Source organism: Carlito syrichta, unplaced genomic scaffold, assembly GCF_000164805.1.
Source record: "Carlito syrichta isolate Samal-C Ts95f unplaced genomic scaffold, Tarsius_syrichta-2.0.1 Scaffold288891, whole genome shotgun sequence".
NCBI lineage: Eukaryota > Metazoa > Chordata > Mammalia > Primates > Tarsiidae > Carlito > Carlito syrichta.
The window spans coordinates 297820-316235 of record NW_007232987.1 but is presented as its reverse complement, the minus strand read 5'-3'; the positions used below and the strand labels follow the sequence as shown (position 1 = coordinate 316235).

The 18416-nt window shown below is 36.3% G+C and overlaps 1 protein-coding gene across 2 annotated transcripts in view; it reads right to left on the bottom strand.

Annotated features, from left to right (window-relative positions):
* Positions 1-18416, bottom strand: part of SMC4 (structural maintenance of chromosomes 4) — a 40512-nt gene that overhangs the window by 21694 nt on the left and 402 nt on the right. Inside the window, exons 2-11 of one of the 2 annotated variants that reach the window (XM_008053945.2) lie at positions 17518-17658; positions 16465-16643; positions 15776-15967; positions 14074-14250; positions 5965-6129; positions 5579-5706; positions 4898-5038; positions 4042-4192; positions 2424-2588; positions 144-377 (exon numbers count right to left, since the gene is read on the bottom strand). In XM_008053945.2, the coding sequence (XP_008052136.1) occupies positions 144-377; positions 2424-2588; positions 4042-4192; positions 4898-5038; positions 5579-5706; positions 5965-6129; positions 14074-14250; positions 15776-15967; positions 16465-16643; positions 17518-17653 (1668 nt within the window). In that variant the 5' untranslated portion in view covers positions 17654-17658. The remainder of the gene's footprint in view (positions 1-143; positions 378-2423; positions 2589-4041; positions 4193-4897; positions 5039-5578; positions 5707-5964; positions 6130-14073; positions 14251-15775; positions 15968-16464; positions 16644-17517; positions 17659-18416) is intronic. The other variant, XM_008053946.2, reaches the window with a different exon arrangement.

The window sequence follows — 18416 nt, the reverse complement described above, 5'->3', positions numbered from 1 at the left end:
CCCATTCTTTTGATTATGCTAAATTAAAAAATGTATCTATATACTAGTCACTTAAGATGTTGAGATTAAAAAATAACAACTAAAATTTATAAAATCAGGGTTGACAAACAATGATCAAGTGAAATACAAAAGCAAAGATTTACCTCCTGTAATTCTCGGTCCATTTGAGGGAGTTTTGCCTCTATATCTCCGATTGCAGCTTTCCTTTCTTTGAGAGTCTCAGAGGCTGCAATTAGAGCTTCCTTGGCCTTACTTAATTGAGACACTGCAGTATTATGACGACTGAGATAGATATCAAGTTCGGATTGGGCTACATCCATCTTCGAACGTGCTTCATTTACCAATTTGCTGAAACTCATAAGTTCTTTCTCTTGACTCTGTTAAAAAATGAGCCCATTTAATCTGAAATATGTCTATTTCCAAAAGTAGTTAACTAAACTGGAATGGAAACTGTACATTTTAATTAAAGAGAGTCTACACACATAGCATATAGAAAAGAAGCATTCTTATTACAAGTGGACTAGAATCAGTTTTCACCAAATGTCAATGTTCACCATATAGTCTTTTCCCAATTGATTTCACAAGAGCTTTGTGAAGCACACCTTAATGTGCTCATTTTAAAGATTAAAACAATAAACTAGGGATGATTAAAAGATGAAGATCAAAAGAGAAGACAAGGTTGGGTATAGTGGTTCAGGCTTGTGATACCACCACTGGGAGGATCACTTGAGTCCAGGAGTTTGAGACTAGCCAGGGAAACATAGCAAGTCCTCATTTCTATAAAAAAATTGAAAAAAATTAGCTGGGCATGGTGGTGTATGCCTGTAGCCCCAGCTACACAGGAGGCCAATGTGGAGGATTGCCAGAACCCAGGATGTTGAGGCTGCAGTGAGTCATGATTGTCACCACACTCCAGCCTGGGTGACAGAGGAAGACCCGACTCAAAAAAAGACAAAAGAATCCTTAAAAAAAAAAAAAGCAGACAAACTTGGGTCTAATGTCCTGAGTCCATACTGTTTCTGCACTGCCAGTTTTAAGAAATATGTTAATAGAAAGTTTTTTCAAGTATATTATTTATGTTGAAAATCTTTACCCTTTATGCTGAGGAATGAAGACACTGAAATTTAAATCCTAGCTTTGTCATTAACACAGGGTGCAAGGCACCCAGGAGTACTCAACATACATTAAATGAGCAAACAGTGACAATCCACTCCCCATGCAGTATTCCATCATGAAAGCTACTGCATCATCCGCTGCCATTTTATCAAATAGGTATTCTACTTATGAAGTTTTGTAGCTTGGCATTAAAATGTGTCCATATTCCAAAGCAGGAAATCTATTAAATATGTGACTTTTTATGCAGTCAATTCAATTACCGTTATCTATTGAAATATGTATTTAACATGTTCAAGCATTGTCAGGCTGTGGTAAATATAACAAAAAGAACAAACATCATGCTTAATTTTTGTTGGGTGGGATAATACAAGTCAATGTGGCAACTTCATTCTCTCTTATTTTATTAATAAAGTGCTAACATCTATTAATTTATTTCCAGACACTTTTATGTTTTATTTGCACAAAGTAGGTAATATTTTCTTCATCATTTGAGGGTGATAACTTGGAGACATAACAACTTATGCAATATCAGAGACAGCAGGCAACTGACCTAGAATTTGAACCAAGAACCAGACACAAGGCCACAGCTTTTAACTATCACACAATAGCTATAGAAGCAAGAAGAAAGAAGATGTTAACTTGTGGTTCTTGTGACCTTAGGTTTTGTAGGTGGCAACATATCAGCTATGGGAAATAGTTTAAGGGAAGATGAAATTGTACGGTGATTCAACAGGCTTTAGAGTGGTGTGTGTCATGATCGAGGTTAAATGATCACGATCAACAATTTGACATCACATTTTCTGCTACCACTACAAATTCTCATTGTTAGCTTTTTAAAAAAATTAGAAAGCAGAAAAGAATCTATGCCAAGGTTTAGTTTTAGAAATGTTAGGTATTAAAAGTTCAAATTTTTTAACAGTTTAGTTTCCAGTATTTTTTTTTTTTTTTTTGAGTTGGAGTCTCACTCTGTTGTCCAGACGGGAGTGCAGTGGCCGCTCCTGGCCACCGCAGCCTTGACCTGCTGGGCTCTGGCGATCCTTCCACCTCAGCCCTCCAAGTAGCTGGAACTACAGGCGCGCGCTACCATGCCCGGCTAATTTTTGATTTATTGTAGAGATGAGGTCTCGCAAAGTTGCCCAGGTGGGTCTCGAACCCGCGGGCTCAGGCAATTCACTCACCTCAGCCTCCCAAAGCATGGGATTACAGGCTGAGCCACCGAGCCCGGCCCAGTTTCCAGTATTTTTGCAAAAATAGCCTTCAAGTAAAAACAAAAAGCCACAAAAATAAACACTAATTAAGAATCTTACTTCTTTTTCTTTCTGAAGTCCTCGTGTTTCCTGTTTAAGGCTATCCATGACTTCCTTTAATTTTTTTTCTTCTTTCTCTTTTTCCTTCTCAAGGGCATTGCTTCTGGTTGTTGTCTCAGTTATAATATTCTTACTTTTGGCAGGTACACTCTTAAATTCTTCAACCTGAGATTATAAAACAAATTAAAGTTACAAGAGTGTTCACTTTAAGGCTACATAATACTATCGATACTTGACTTAAGCATTTCTCAAGGTCCTCTAGGTCTTTGCTGTTTTCCTTCTATTTAGAGTTGAATTAGCTGGGTTTACCAAGTATTTTCCTAAGCATTCACTGTAGCTTCTAAAGTCTCTCAGTCTAATGGTAAAACTGTCTCCACAAACTCCTGATTTCTTATGAAAGAAAATGCTCCCTTGGCAGTTTTAGGTCTGTCTTCCTTCTCTCTTGAGTTAAGGTTGTAATTATCCTTATTTAGCTATAAGTATGCTCTGACAACATGGAAATTTTTATACTGTCCTTCACGGTATATCAAAACTTACCACAAATTGCCTTTACCGCTACCCACCCAACCCCAAAATCTTTCACAACTTTCCCCTTCCAGAGTTCACAATATAGGACTAACATTTTATTCCACTAATACCTTCTTATAATCCCTTATCCACACATTTTATTCCTAAAAACAAATGCCTTTGTAACAGTTACATTTAGTTAGGTCTGTCCAATTTGGGAGTCATTCCCAATCCTTATCTTGTTTACTGATCATCTAGTACCAGAATAGTTCAACATTTCCCCAAATGGTGATCTTACAAACAATGACTCAATGTAGGATTTGTTAGCTATATGGACCAGAAAAGATTTTATGAACAAATACACTTGGAAAATGAGTGTAATGTAAAGCAGAGCCTAAACTATAATTACTGTGTGATATGGAACAAAGCTTTTTTAGGGGGATGGGGCTGCGGTGTCACATCAATTAATATCTGAAAGAGCTGTGAACGCAGCTTTAGAGACCCCAAATTAATAGACCATTAGAGTCTGGCTCCTAGCAAGTTAGACTTTTCCACATTCTAGTTTAAACTTCTTTTTGTAACCCAAGAATAGCTACTCAACCTCCTGTGTCATGAGCTTTCCCATTTTTAAGGGGAAATCCCCCTTTTAAGGGGAAATCCTGCTCTGATCATGTTAGCCTGATTTTTGTAGAAGACAGCTAATATTTTAAAGAATTTACCATACCTAATCTAAAATTGTTATAAACCACTACTCTAGGAAAAAAAAAAATTAAAATTATCACCAAAACAGAATTGCAGATTTGGAAAATGATTTCAGAAGTTGGAGGCTGCAGTGAGCTATGACTGCATTCCAGTCTCTGGGATAGAGTGAGACCCTGACTCTTAAAAAACAAAAAATAACCCCAAACAAACAAAGATAAACCAGAAAACTCTAAAGTCAATGGATGCAAAGTTCCCCTTGGAGGAGGAAACCATGTTCAGAACTAAATCCTAAAAACCTGAATGCCCTTTCTCTTGGGCAATAAGTGGCAAGCACATTATGAAAATAATGAAAACTGGATCTGGCATTCAGACAGAACATTTTAAGGATTTTTTTTTTCCTAGCACTTACCTTTTCTTTATCTTTTTGGAGTTGTTTCTCCAGTTTTTTGGCTTTACTTGTAGCATGTTTTAATTTTTCCCTAGCTTGAACATCTTTCAAATCCAGCTGTGTAAATTTTTCTTTATTCTCCTCAATATATTTTGTAATTTTATTCAGTTTCCTAGCAAAACAAGTATACGATCAGTCATTATTTTGGATGTTAAGATATTTTAAGCATGTTCTTAGAATACTTTACCTATAAATATATAAGTATGCCCAAGCTTTTATAAAGTAGGATCCTAAAACTCTCCTTGCTCCAAGTTGATTACCTCCTCCCTGACACGGAAAAGTTGTTAAGATTTGTTTGTGATTATGAAAGCTATCTTGCTTTCCTAAGTTGAGTGGAAAATACTACATTTTCAGTGACTACAATGTCTAGGTATGTAAAAATTTTACCACAAAATTAAAAATTACTTTAAAGAATGAAAAAGGAACTTATATAGCTAAGAAAAGATACTGGCATTACTGAATATTAGCAGAGTAGGATCATGTGAAATTGTAAAAAAAATTCTGTAGAAGAACCCAAATTCTATCTCTGAATCAATTTTGCGGACTATTAAAAGATTAACCTTAAGTCAAAAGCTTATTATTTACTGCTTTGTTATGATGCTATGTCACTAGGGGGCAGCATGCCCCCACTGTTTTAAGACTTCAATCTGTAACAATGCAAGGTAATAAAGTTGTTATTGTAAAAGGAGACCATTTTACATGCTTACAAATGTTTTACACTCATGATGACTGGCAATTAGTTTATATGTAGACACACATGTAATAACATTAACTAAACCTAAATACTTTAGTACAGTACTTTCCAAAGGATTATTACTTCTCCACATCTTTTACATCTTTATTCTTATCTTTCATTTTATCTGACAGTATATTGCTCTTCTCATTAATTTCATTGGTGTCTTCATCAATCTTTTCCTTTTGAGTTTCCATTTCAGCAATTCGTTTCTGCAGATCATAACTAAAAGGAAAACAAAAAGAAACTGGAGATTCTAAAAAGGCCATTTCTAAAACTATTTTCATAACTATTTTAGTAAAATCGGCTTTTTCTAAAGCATTCTTAATCTTAACTGCAGTTAAGTACAACTACCTAGGTTATAGAAGTTGGGAAAAAACTCCCAGAGTTAGGGGTAGAATTTGGGAACAAAATAGGCTCATTGTAAACAACAATAAAAAAATTAGATCACTATTACATGAGTTTCTAAAATTTCTTAAGAGACTGATCGGAAAAGCCAGAATGCTATTACATGGGTACACTAATTTTTTAAAGTGCACAATATAAAAGAATTAAGTATAACAATACATACTTGTGAACCCACCTTCCAACTTAAAGTAGAATACCAAAAAATCAACTTCAATGATCTGGTAAGTAAAATCATCACATAAAACAATTTTCATGTATTTTTTTCACATGAGTGTTCACATTTCTCTAATATAAGTAGAGATATGGATTTTCTCTTAATGGCCAGAAACACAAAAATTGATAAATTAAGGTACTTACATATAATATTGACAAGCATGATTCTTTTTCTTAAGTATTTCATTTTCCAAGCTAAGAAATTTGGTGGCAATGTTTTTCTCTCCTTCTAAGGCATCCTTTTCCTTTTCCACCATCTTGACTCTGTTTAACTACAAAAAAGTTTAAAGACTGAACATACACTCATTTGTACAATATAAATTTTAAGTATTTCAACATTAAATTAAAAACTATTAACCAAGAGACTATTCATCTTAAATGTTAATATTAAAACATAAATTTAAGCATAAGATGGTAAACATTTTTTCATTATGAACTATTATTACATGAATAACTGACTCAGTAAAATTTGTTAACCCATAAATGAAATATTCTGATTTACAACAAAAGCTTACAGAACATTCATTCACCTTCTCTCCTCGGTGCTCATTTAATATTTCAACTCTTCGACAAAGGATTTTAATAGGTTCATTTAGTCGTCCACAACCAATTATATCTTCTAAATATTCAAGCATACCCTCATCATGTTCGGACTGTCCTTTCGGTTTCATCATAGCGATCTGTTCAACTTCACCCTTTAAAAAAAGTTATGTTTCATATTCATTGTATATGTTTGGCTAAGTCAAACTTAAGTGAGAATTGGGTACACCTAACAAATCCAACAGTAATGAACAACTAAATGATATAAAAAGTTCTCTCCCTGATATTCTTAAGTTTTAATTTTATATAAAAAAGGAATGTGAGTTTATACTCCCTTATATAAATTCGTATAAAATCTTTATATACACCCACCAATTTCTCTATCAAAAATGACCTTTCAGGCCAGGCGCTGTGGCTCATGCCTGCAATCCCAGGACTTTGGGAGGCCGAAGAGGGACAACTGCCTGAGCCCAGGAGTACAAGACCAGCCTGAGCAACATAGTGGGACCCCTCCTTGATTAAAAATGAATAAAAATAAACTATCTTTCAATATAAATAAAACTCAGCATTTCTACTAAGCAAAACAAAGTATTCATTTAATTTCTACTCTGATCATAGTGGAAACATTATCAACTATTAACACAACTGAAGCTCCTGTTCTGAAAGAATTTTTAAAAAGACTTCCATGGTTAAACTATACTAGGAACCCTCGTAGCAAGGTGGTTAGGATTATTAAACTTTCTCTATAAACTTGGTGTTATGAGTTCCTCAACAAGTAATGGGCTTTATAAGAACGTAATGTTCAATTTTCCAAAAACAAGAGCCTGAAGAACCTGAAATAAAAAAGGAAATTACCTATTTCTCATGGCAATATCAGAAGAAATTCAACTACTTTGAATAAAGAGAATGAATGGCACTGGTACTTAAGATACTGAAAAAACTTTTGTTTGCAATCATTAATATGACAACCTTCAACTATAATTAAACCTTAGGTTAACTTATCTACTTGTATTTATGCAGGGTTTTTTTTCCCTAAGTTGGGATCTCACTGTCACCCAGGTTAGATGGAGTACAGTAGTATAATCATGACTCACTGAACTCTCAACCTCCTGGGCTTAAACAATCATTCATCTCAACCTCCCAAGTAACTGGGACTATAGGTTTGTGCTACCACGCCCTGCTAATTTTTTTGTAGAGATGAGGTCTTGTTATGTTGCCTAGGCTAGTATTGAATTCATGGGCTCAAGTGATCCTCCCTCCTCAGCCTCCCAAAATGCAGGATTACAGGTATGAACCACTGTGCTCGGCTTATGCAGTTTAATTATGAACAGAAAAGAAAAATTCCCAATCAGTAATCATCAAAGCTGCCTGCCAGGCAGCTATTTAGTTTGATGGTAGAGAAAGTTTTGTCTGAACACGTTCAGGCCAAATGCTGCTACTTTACTTCACAGAGGGAGCCTACTTATACTCTCTACATATATATATATATATATATATATATATATATACCTCTTTTGCCTCTTATTTTTCAGCAAAATAGCTAAGACAAAAAAAGTAAAAAAAAAATTTTTAAAAATCACAAATTAAAGTAGTATATTACTTTTTCTCAATTTAAGTATCTTTGTTATTCCCACTTCCTAAATGAATATGAGTGAATCTTACAAATTTGGAGTAAAACTTGTAATGATAAACTGTCAAGTTTACCAAAGGACTCAACATAATTATAAAAGGTAAAAAAAATGTACAGCTAGATGCAGTAGCTCACGCCTGTAATTCCAGCACTTTGGGATTAAGGCAGGAGGACTGCTTAAGCTCAGGAGTTTAAGATCACCCTGGGCAACACAGTGACAACTCATCTCTGCAAAAAACTTAAAAAATTAGCTGGGTGTGGAGGCATGTGCTTGAAGTTACAGCTACTCGGAAGGCTGAAGCGGGAGGATTGCTTGAGGTCAGGAGGTCAAGGTGAGTTCATGATCATGCCATTGCATTCCAGCTTGGGCAAGAGACTTGAAACCCTGACTCAAAAACAAAATAAAACAAAATCAACAGAATTTAAAGATAACAAAGGATAAAAGTTCATTTTAAAATTTACTAATTGAAAGGCATACTTTTGGACAACTTATTAGCACAACTGGATTATCAAATTTAAAGTAAAACTGTTACCCAAAAAAATCTGTTTTTTAGTTTTCCATAGCATTTAGTGTACTTTGTCTAAATCAGTATATAAATGAAAATATTAGCCAGGTGCAGTGGCCCATGCCTGTAATCCTAGTACTTTAGGACCAGCCTGGGCAACTTGGCAATATCTTGTCTCTACAATAAATAAAAAAAAATTAGCCGAGTGTGGTGGTGCACGTCTGTTAATTCCAGTTACTTGGAAGGATGAGGCGAAGGATAACCTGAGCCCAGTAGGTCGAGGCTGCGGTGGCTGTGAGTGTGCCACTGCATGCCAGCCTAGGCGGCAGAGTGAGACTCCAACTAAAAAATAAAAAACGTAGATAATTATTTATATAAAGTATTTTATTCTGTTTTCAATTATCAGTTCCTTGTCCAAACCTTTGCATCACAAGATGAACTTTAGCCAAGAGGCCTATTCAAATTTTTTAGCTCAGTAGAGTTTATCAACAGTGGCACTACTGGCTGGGTATGGTAGCTCAGGCCTGTAATCCCAGCACTTTGGGAGGCGGAGGCAAGAGGACTGCTTGAGCCCAGGGGCTTGAGACCAGCCTGGGCAGCTTGGCAAGACCTGTCTCTACAATAAATCAAAAAATTAGCCAGCCGTGGTAGTACTGGCCTGTGGTTCCAGCTACTTGGAAGGTTGGGGTGAAAGGCTCGCCTGAGCCCAGCAGGTCAAGGATGCAGTGGCTGTGAGCATGCTACTGCACTCCAGCCTGGACGACAGTGAGACTACTACTCAAAAAACAGACAGTGGCACTACTGATATTTTAGGCTGTACATTCTTTGTTGTGGAGAGCTGTGCTGGGCATTGTAGGATGCTTAATCGCATCTCTTATCTCTACCCACTAGATGCCAGTAGCATTCCCTTTTCTACCAGCTGTAACAACCCAAATTGTCTGCAGATAGATACTGTTAAAATGTCCTGGAGGCAGGGGCACTGTTAAAATGCCCTGGCAGCAGGGGCACAGAGCTAATCCCAGTTGAGAACCTCTGACCTAGAGACTGCAGTTTAAACCTCATGGGTTAGTGTTAAGAATCCAAAAATAGCAATATCTGATACCTAATATTCTGATATACTACCTAATTCAAGGTGAATATCTAGACACTCATTTTAAGGTGAATGAAAAACCATACCAAGATAACTTACACTCGAGTCATATGGCCATAAAGTATTAAACACACATTTTTTCAGGTAATTCAAATTTGTAATTTAGTTTACACTAATAAAAATATTCCTAAAAACATTCACAATTTTTTCCTGGTCAAATTACGCATTGAAGAAATGGATATTAATAAACAGTCTAGCTTTAGGTAAAAAAATGTGGTTGCTAGTTTTTGGTTATTTATTCCTCCCTCCCCAAATAAAAGGAATGCAATACAACTATGATTTTTTCTAATAAAGTTGCCCAGTTTTTTTAAAGTTAAGATAAACTTTATTTTATGAATCAAAATAGTTTCATCTCAAGCCCCATAACATTGAGTTTTAGATTATACTATATTGCATTCTTCAAGTCTGTTACTACTATATTATCAGATTAGCGCTACTGAATCAATGGGCTATTAGAACAGGTAGGCCTTTCCTTGTTCTTTGACTATTAAGACAGCTGTGGTGTTTCAATGACCACTGGGACTTTTCTTTCCTTGATGTCTTTTGCTGCCCTTCCTCCTTTTTCCACTTTGTGCTATCTCCCATGTAATCTGTAAGCTGACAGTCTGCCTAGGAAATTATGTTTTCAGAAAATTTACCTAAGTCATGTAATAATATAAAATAGTTTTATTTGAGGCAATACATTCAATATATTTCAGAATAATTTTAAGACATAAGCCTGATTTAAAATCACCTTCCATATCAAGGCCTCCACCCAATGACAAGTAGTGATTGGCACAGTGGCATGCAAAAAAAGTTATTTCAAGTTGCTATAATGCTTGTTACTGAAGCTGACAAAGGTTCACAGCCCCCCCACTGTTGCTACAGCTTAGAGTATACTAAACGAGGTTTTAACCACTTTTCCCCACTGTTATTTATTATAGACTTCCTATGTTTTCAGTTATATTCAGAGATTTTAAGAAATTGTGGAATGATATAAGTATGGCTTTTAAAAGTTACTCAAAAACAGTAAGCATGTTTCAAAAGCACATTTATAATATTAAGGTTTTTGATCTTTATTTATTGAAGGCTTTGTTGTGTGGCAAACAAGGATACTGTGACTCACTGATTCTTTGATAATATAATTTACAGGAGTACAGCTTAAAAGTCTAAGAGGAATGAACAGGTTAAATGCCCTTTATCCTGATTCAAATATAATCCAAATTTTACTGAGCATAAAATACAGAAAAATCAAACAGTATATAGCTATAACAAAACTTTTTTCCCTAATAAGAACTTAATGATTCTTAGGCTAAAAATATGCGTTCTTTGCATCAAAAATTAAATGGTCCAGAATTACTAATCTTTTAATTTTATCTTAATAATCTTTTAATCTTCTCATCTGTTATTATACTGTAAATTATTGTTTTTTATCTTCCTCTAATATACCTTACTCTTATTTGTTCTTTATAAGCTACCAGAGACCAAGAAACCAAATCATCAGGGTTAGTATGTGTCTAAAATAAGTATATAAATAAAACAATTTTTTTGAGGTTGGATTTCTTGATGTTTATTCTGGTTGATTAGCGACAGCTCTGCCTCTTTTTTTTTTTGGATTGCTGAGGCTATTAAATCAGACACCTTTGAAAAACTGAGTTATTATTGTAAGACTAAAAATTTCTTTTGCTACTGCAGCATAGACTTATTCTACATACTAAAAAACTAGAACCCCAATAGTTTATACTCCATGACAAGCTTAAAAGTATATTGGAAAAAGGAAGAGATGAGTAGGCAACAATTCAGACCTAGGTTAATCTAATTTCAAAATTTCAAGACAATAAAAATCTTGGTTCTTGCTTTAAACTTTAACTTAAATTTTGTAATATGAAGACAAAAAATAAAATTAAAGCTTTGCTAACAGTTGTAGCTTTTGAAGAGTTCACAAAACACTACTGAGACAGTAATTATTAATGCAACTTTGTAATAAAAGCATTAATCATTCTATCTTTGAAAGAAGCAAATGCACCAAAATCAATTAAACCTAATTTGTAAGTCACAATTACCCATGAAATGCTATACAAAGTCAATAAAACCCTACTTGTTTAGTCTAATAGCTATTATAATGGAACAAAAGTTCACATACAAGACACATATATAAAGTAAAAATGTACAAATATGAAACATGCAATGGCCTGTCATAATCAAATACTTTTTGAGGGCATGTTTAAGTGTCTTTAAGGACAGGAAACAAGATTTAACCATCTTTATATTATTCATAGCTTCTTAGCATAGTGCTTCATTAGGAACTCATTTGAAGGGCCAACTAATGAAATTTGAAATGGATTCTAATAATAAAATTGCCTACTTGAAAAACCTGCCAAACCAACATACTAACACTGAAAAATTTTAACCTTCTAAAACTTAGCTCTTTTTTTTGAGTTGGAGTCTCACTCTGTCGCCCAGACTGGAGTGCAGTAGCTGTTCCTGGGCTCCAGCCATCCTTCCGCCTCAGCCTTCCAAGTAGCCGGAACTACAGGAACCAGCTACCACACCCGGCTAATTTTTTTTTGGATTTATTGTAGAGACGAGGTCTCGTCAAGTTGCCCAGGCGGGTCTCGAACCCGCGGGCTCAGGCAATCCACTCACCTCAGTCTCCCAAAGCATGGGATTATAGGCTGAGCCACTGAGGCCGGCTCTTAGCTCTTTTTAAACTTCAAAATAAAATTTCCTTTTATTCAATTTAGATTACTTAGGCTATTCATCACTATCACAGTCTATATTTTGCTCCAAGTAACCATTTGTCTTGAATGGTAATACTATGATGCCATCTTCAATATACTACCCTACCAAATCACAGATACTTTTTAAGATGTTATTCAGTGGTAGGGAAGGGCATAAAAACCACTCTTACTTACCTTCAAATGCTTTAAATCTCCAGCATAAGAGTCTAAGATTTTGATAAGGAACTAAAAAATAAAAATCCATAGATTGGCACTGCCAATTTCTCACCAAGTTTTAATTGGGTACCATTAGTTCTACCTAGTCCAATCTATGTTTCTTCTTTCTAATAGGTGAGTTCCTAAGTCCTTATCTGTAAATTGAGTCATTCTTGCAAAATTTACTTTGGTATTATTTGGGGAGAAATGTTTTAGACAGTAGTAAAGATCACATAAAAACGGTTCAGATTATTATGAGGATAAATGTCTTAAACACCCTAGGTACTTCAGAAGCACATATTTAATATACAGTTGACAACTTAAATTATTTTCTGATATGGAAAGTTATGGGTTTCCTTTGTTACTAAACTACGTACAGAGAGGGTGCATGAAAACTATTCTTAGAAGGATGAAAATGCACTCCATTTTGACAAGTATTTGCATAAGTGTACAACTTTTATTATTTCTGGATGACAGTACAGAAATAACAGGTTAAACAAAAGATAAACCAAAGTATAACCCTGCAAAATGGCATCATCAAATTTGATATAATACAGGGGTGTAACTTCTTATCCATATTAACCAATCCAAGTCCTAGAATATGAAGTCCATAAAACCATTCAATTTAATTTTTAAAAAATGTTTTAATTCCATATTCATACGAATTCAAATCTTGTTTAGAAATACATCTGCAACTGATTTCCCAAGATTCATTTAAAAAAAAGTTTCAATCATAGAAGTATTGCAAATGTATTGTGCCTGGTAACAAAAGATATTAGTAAAGGTTATTATCGACTATCTTGTATATTACAAATGACTAAAGGTAATATTAAAAAAAAAAAGAATAAATACTCAGATGGAAATAGAGGCTAACATTTATAAGTTTGTTACTGGGAACACCTAGCTTCCTAATAAAACCTTTGGTAGCAAATCAAAATTCTCAACTTATTTCAGTCATTTCTGCATCACAAAATAGTTTTGCTTTTATTATAATACTCTTGGTGATTCTGGATAAAACATAGAAAATATCCTCAAATCTAACAGGAACTTTTAAATGTCTGCCAAAGCTATAGTTTTAAACTAAAAAAAATTTTTGAATTTTGAGGACAGGGAAGTAGGAGATTTTTACCAAACCACACTGGTAGAATACTTTTACTTAAAGAATATAGAATTTCTAATAAAAATCAACAACACCAGATACTTAATTTTTATACCCCTTTTACAAAGACTTTTGTACTGTTAGAGTTGTTATTCCCTAGAATGTAACATTCAAAGTTACTTTCTGATCTACAATAGTAGTGATTCAAGAAAACAGGCCATTCTAAACAAAATTAAAACCAGTTTGAGTAAATGTTTACTTAATCATTTCAAGTGTTAGGATTAAATTAGTTAGGTGCTCAGGTAAATCAAACACCAAGTGTACAGATTTTTTTTCTTTTTGTTACATATTAGAAGAGATAAAAATAAGAACTAAAATAAAGAAAAAGGATAGACTATTTAAGGTAGTGAATTTCATTTAAAATGTTAAAGGGGAATACAAACAGAAATGATAGTTGCTATATTCCTGCCACACTAAAGCAGCACAGTAATATTGGTGTTTAATTTTATTTCACTACACCAATATTTACGTGCTGCTAGAGTGGAACAAGTATGTCAGTTCATCCAAACATAAAATGAGCGTCTAATTATAATAATATAATTTTGAATGAATTTCCTTAAATTTCTAGAGCAGCAAATAATGATTCGCATCTTGACTGTAGTATGTAAACCATGATGTGCTGCTACAGTACTTTAAGGCCTCAAAAATACAGGATTCATCCAACAAGGGAAATTCCCCCAAGCTTTTGAAAAAAAAGTAACAAGAATAAGAAAACCTCTGAAGTCTTTAATAAACTTACCTGTAAAATTAAAAACCTATTATGATCCAAGTCAATTCCATGGCTTCGAAGAAGATTTCCAACATCCTTAAATGTCTTTTTCTTTCCACTTATGTTATAGACAGAAGTATTATCTCTGTAGGCCGTTCTGGATACATAGAAGTTACTGTTAGGAATGACTTCATAATCATCCCCTTCCTGTTTAGAGGAAAAACAAAACCAGAAAACAATTGGTATTAAGTCACAGGGCAGCTTCGAATTTCACTCACTTCATACCGAAACTAATTCTATGGATTAAAAAGTTCAATTCAACATGCATACAAACTGGCAGTAATTCTCAGTAAAAACTTTGCTTATCAAAGAATACTTTTCCAAGTTGTTTGGTACCTTTTCTCAAAAATCACAAAACCAAAAAGTCAAACCAAGCAACCAACCAACCAACAAGCCGATCTCTAAACAAGCCTAAAAACATATGACTGAGAAGAGCTGATGAAGGTAGACAAGATTCCCATCATATCCAAAACAAGCTCACCCAAATTATTAAAACTTGCTGACAGTTTATTAGTCCATTAAAAAAATCTGCAGCAAGAGATGATTCAAAGAAAAAAGGGAGGCAGTAATGGGGTGATATGGTTTATTTAGTTTTTTTTGTTTGGGTGAAGTATTTCATTAATTTAAGGTAAAAAGAATCACAAAGAAATGACAATTAAATTCCCTTGATTTTTTTTCAAACAAATACACTTAAAAAAAAAAAAATCAAATGATAATTTTAAAACTCACTTTCTCTTACCCTTAAAAGCTCTGTCATATTGAAGCTATGACTCTTAAAGTTCAGATGAATCAAATATAATTAATAGACAGTAGAATAAAATCTGATTTACCAGCAATCTATTTTCTAACTCAAACTACATAAAAGAAAGCACAAAGAAACAAAATTAAAATGGATGTTTCTGTATAATTAAAGCCATTTATATTAAAAAAAGAAAAGAAAAACGAAACCTAGCAGCCGAATTGCCTCCCATTTCATTATGTAATTGGTTTTCTACATTTTTAGGTTTCATTCAGTCAGTTTTGAATCATAAATTTCCTAAGTTAATTATTAAATAGAAGAGGAAAAACAATTACCAACAGAATCATGTACCTATCTAGGTATTTTACCTGTAAGTGTCTAATTGTCTCTTCTAGGAAACAAACACTGGCTTGCCCTTCCCTCATTTCAAAAGGACTTAATTCCAACAGCAGTTGAAACTGAAGCAAAGCTCTTTCACATACATAGAGTCAATCACTCATAACATTCAATTTAACGTGCACCGAAAAAGTGAAGATGTTAAACTCATTCAATTTTTACATTTTTAAGTTTAGGTAGTTTATTCTAAAGCAATAAAACATACATTTTAAAATGAACCCAAATTTATAGTAAAAGAATGCCTATTTAGCACGCAGGATACTAAAACTGTTCAATGTCTTATTCCAAAAAGGCAAGGATTACTACGAGAGACTTATAATTCACTTCTCTGGCTAAAAATTTTAATATTTTAACAGCAACCACCAATCCCCCAAAAGAAAATATAATTATGGAAGTAATGAAATCAGTATCTCTTCTGCTATAAGTTCACACAAATTTTTAAAAGCTGGTTTAAAACCAAAAATAATGTGCAATGAAGTTAAGTCTTTTGTTTTCTTATTTGAAGTTGCAAATAACTAAGTAGTAAAACTTCCTTACCTTATCAATTATCTTTTGAAAATGAACTTCTACAGAACAACTCTGAATATCCTTGTGTTCATCAGAATTATGTATTAGTACCGAGAGTTTTTTAGATCTTATTTTTTGTGCTCGATAGCCAAACACAAAAAGCATAGAATCAATAACATTCGATTTGCCACTGCCATTTGGCCCAATAATACAGGAAAAACGCTGCATAAAAAAATAGAAAAAATTTAAAAGCTTAAAGGTCATATTAATACTTCTGACTTAAACTTAGCTTGATTTTTTTTTACTTGTAGTAAAAACTACAAGTGTTTAAGGGGTTTCACTTCTAGAAGATACACAGCTTAAGTATTCTCACATCATAATTCTCCTCAATGACAAGCTTCAACACATTCAGTAAGACCACATTCTAATTCTAATCTAGACATTTTACAAAGCTCATTTGAATAGTTAAATTATCTAAGGAAAAATACTCCCTTCAAACAAAAACACACACCTACTCTATTCAATGGAAAACTTTATAGCTAAAGAGGTGCCAAGGGTAACCAACTAAACAAAATATAATTTCAATTGCTAAAATCATAGGAAACATACTGTGTGTGTGTCTGAGAGAGAATGAGAATATATCAGGACAAATAGTTACACACTGAAACGTGTTGTAAAAACATAGTACCTTAGGATAGTTATTTAAAATGGACAAATACCTTATGGAAAGGTCCCAGAATTTTTTCCCCAGCATATGATTTAAAGTTCTGGTTCACTATATGAGTTATCATAAGCCGAGGAGCTCCAGCTTCATTGGTCATTGCTGGCGGCGGGGGAGGAGGAATGCTATTCAAAATCTCTTCTAAACTTCTATGATCAAGTTCCTCATTTGGAGTCTCTAAGTCAGTGAAAGGGAAGGCAAAGGGGAAAACAAGCCTACATTAGTGCAGTTAGTTCAGAGGACTACTACCGCCTGCTAAGCTTTAAAAATATGGCATGGATGTTCTTTAGAAACCTAGGAATCTGCATTTCCACTTAAATATGGTATCATCCTAAACTCACGGGGATGAAAACTAATCCTTCGGGTCGCTTTTCATTAAAAAACAAATTACTGAAAGAAATGCCACCACTCACAAAATCCTATAGATATACCTCTTGGGAGCCAAAACACTCCATCACACAGATCTGTAAAAACCACAAGCTCGATTCCCTGTTCCTTATCCTAAACAGGAGGTTAAATCCCACGGCTCTAGATTCAATTCTCTGTACCGTTGAGCAACTGGAAGCTTCATTTGGGAAACTCATGAGCTTCAGCGACAGTCGCAGGGGTTACATTATGTTACCCAATTCCTGGAGTTACAAAAGCTACAGTAGTTTCGAATAAATGATCACCTCTTTAAAGGCCATCTACGACCAGGGAGGTGGGGTTAGGGACAAGCACCTCTTCATCACGTTCACAGTCCAGTTGATTCGCTCCGGAATAAAGTCCGCTAGCTCCTGGCTGACTATCTGGAAGTCAGCGGACATACAATAAAGATGTCTGTGCCATTCCAGAAGACCACAAACAAATTCGCAACTGAGCTCGTGTGCTCGCCCCCTCTCTCCAGCGCCGTTATACCGAGGGGGCACCGGGTCCTCTCCGAAAACCGCCAAGTAGCTCTCCCGAGTCCCTCTACGGGGCCGCCGCGGGACCTTCCGGGGTTAGCCCTGCAGCCTCCTGCCCATGCCCACCGCCCCGGCGCGTTCGGGCCGCGTCTCGATGGGACACTTACCTGCGGCGGCGGCGGCGATTCCGGCGCGGACGGGCGGTGGCTCAGACTCCGCATCGCTGCTGGCGCCGTCCGGGGACGGCGGCGGCCCTTCCTCTCTGCGCCGGGCGGTGGAGGGCTGGGTGCCTTTGCGGGGCATGGTGGCTGCGGCCGGGAAGAGCGGGGGAGCAAGTCAGCCCCGCCGGCATCGCCCGCTTTACTCGGGGTATCCTGGGTCCACCCGACTCCGGGAGCCCTCCTCTACTCGGAGCAGGAGCCCCCGAGAGACACAAGCGGCCAGACGGCGGCACGAGTTTTGTTAACAAGACCTAAGTGAGTGGGAACACCTAGACGCGCCCGGGTCTCCATTCAGGACCGGACACTGCTTAGGTCCTTCCTGCGTCTCCAGGTCGTCGCCCTGCGCCCAACATAGGCGCGGGTGAGGACCCTCCCTCAGCTGTCTCAACGTAGCGTTTACTGACATTCCCACGCTTCGGGCTGGGGTGCAGGCGCTGACCTGTAGGGACGGAGGCGCAGGTGTGCGAGGCCACCAACTGTGTCCCGACCAGGGACGACCGACGCGCAACTCCCCGCCATTTAGCTCCGGGCGCCGCTGCCAGCCCGGGGGACGGGCGGTCCCATCGGCACCGTCCGACCGCGAAGGGCCGTCGAAGGCTGGGACCGGCCCCTGACAATTTCCAAAGCGCCTGCCCCTGCTGGGTCATCTTGGGGCGCCAGGGTATGTCCCTCCAGTGCCCGGGGCGAGGTCCCGGCGGGCAGTGAGCCACGAAAGGTCGGAGCCGGTGATGCGTCCCTTGGGAGGAGTGAGCGCGGGGCAGGGGAGACGCCCTTCCCCAGACAGAGACCAGGAATCTGGGGAAGAGATCCGCGAGGCTCGGAGCACGCCCCCACTCCCGAGAAGC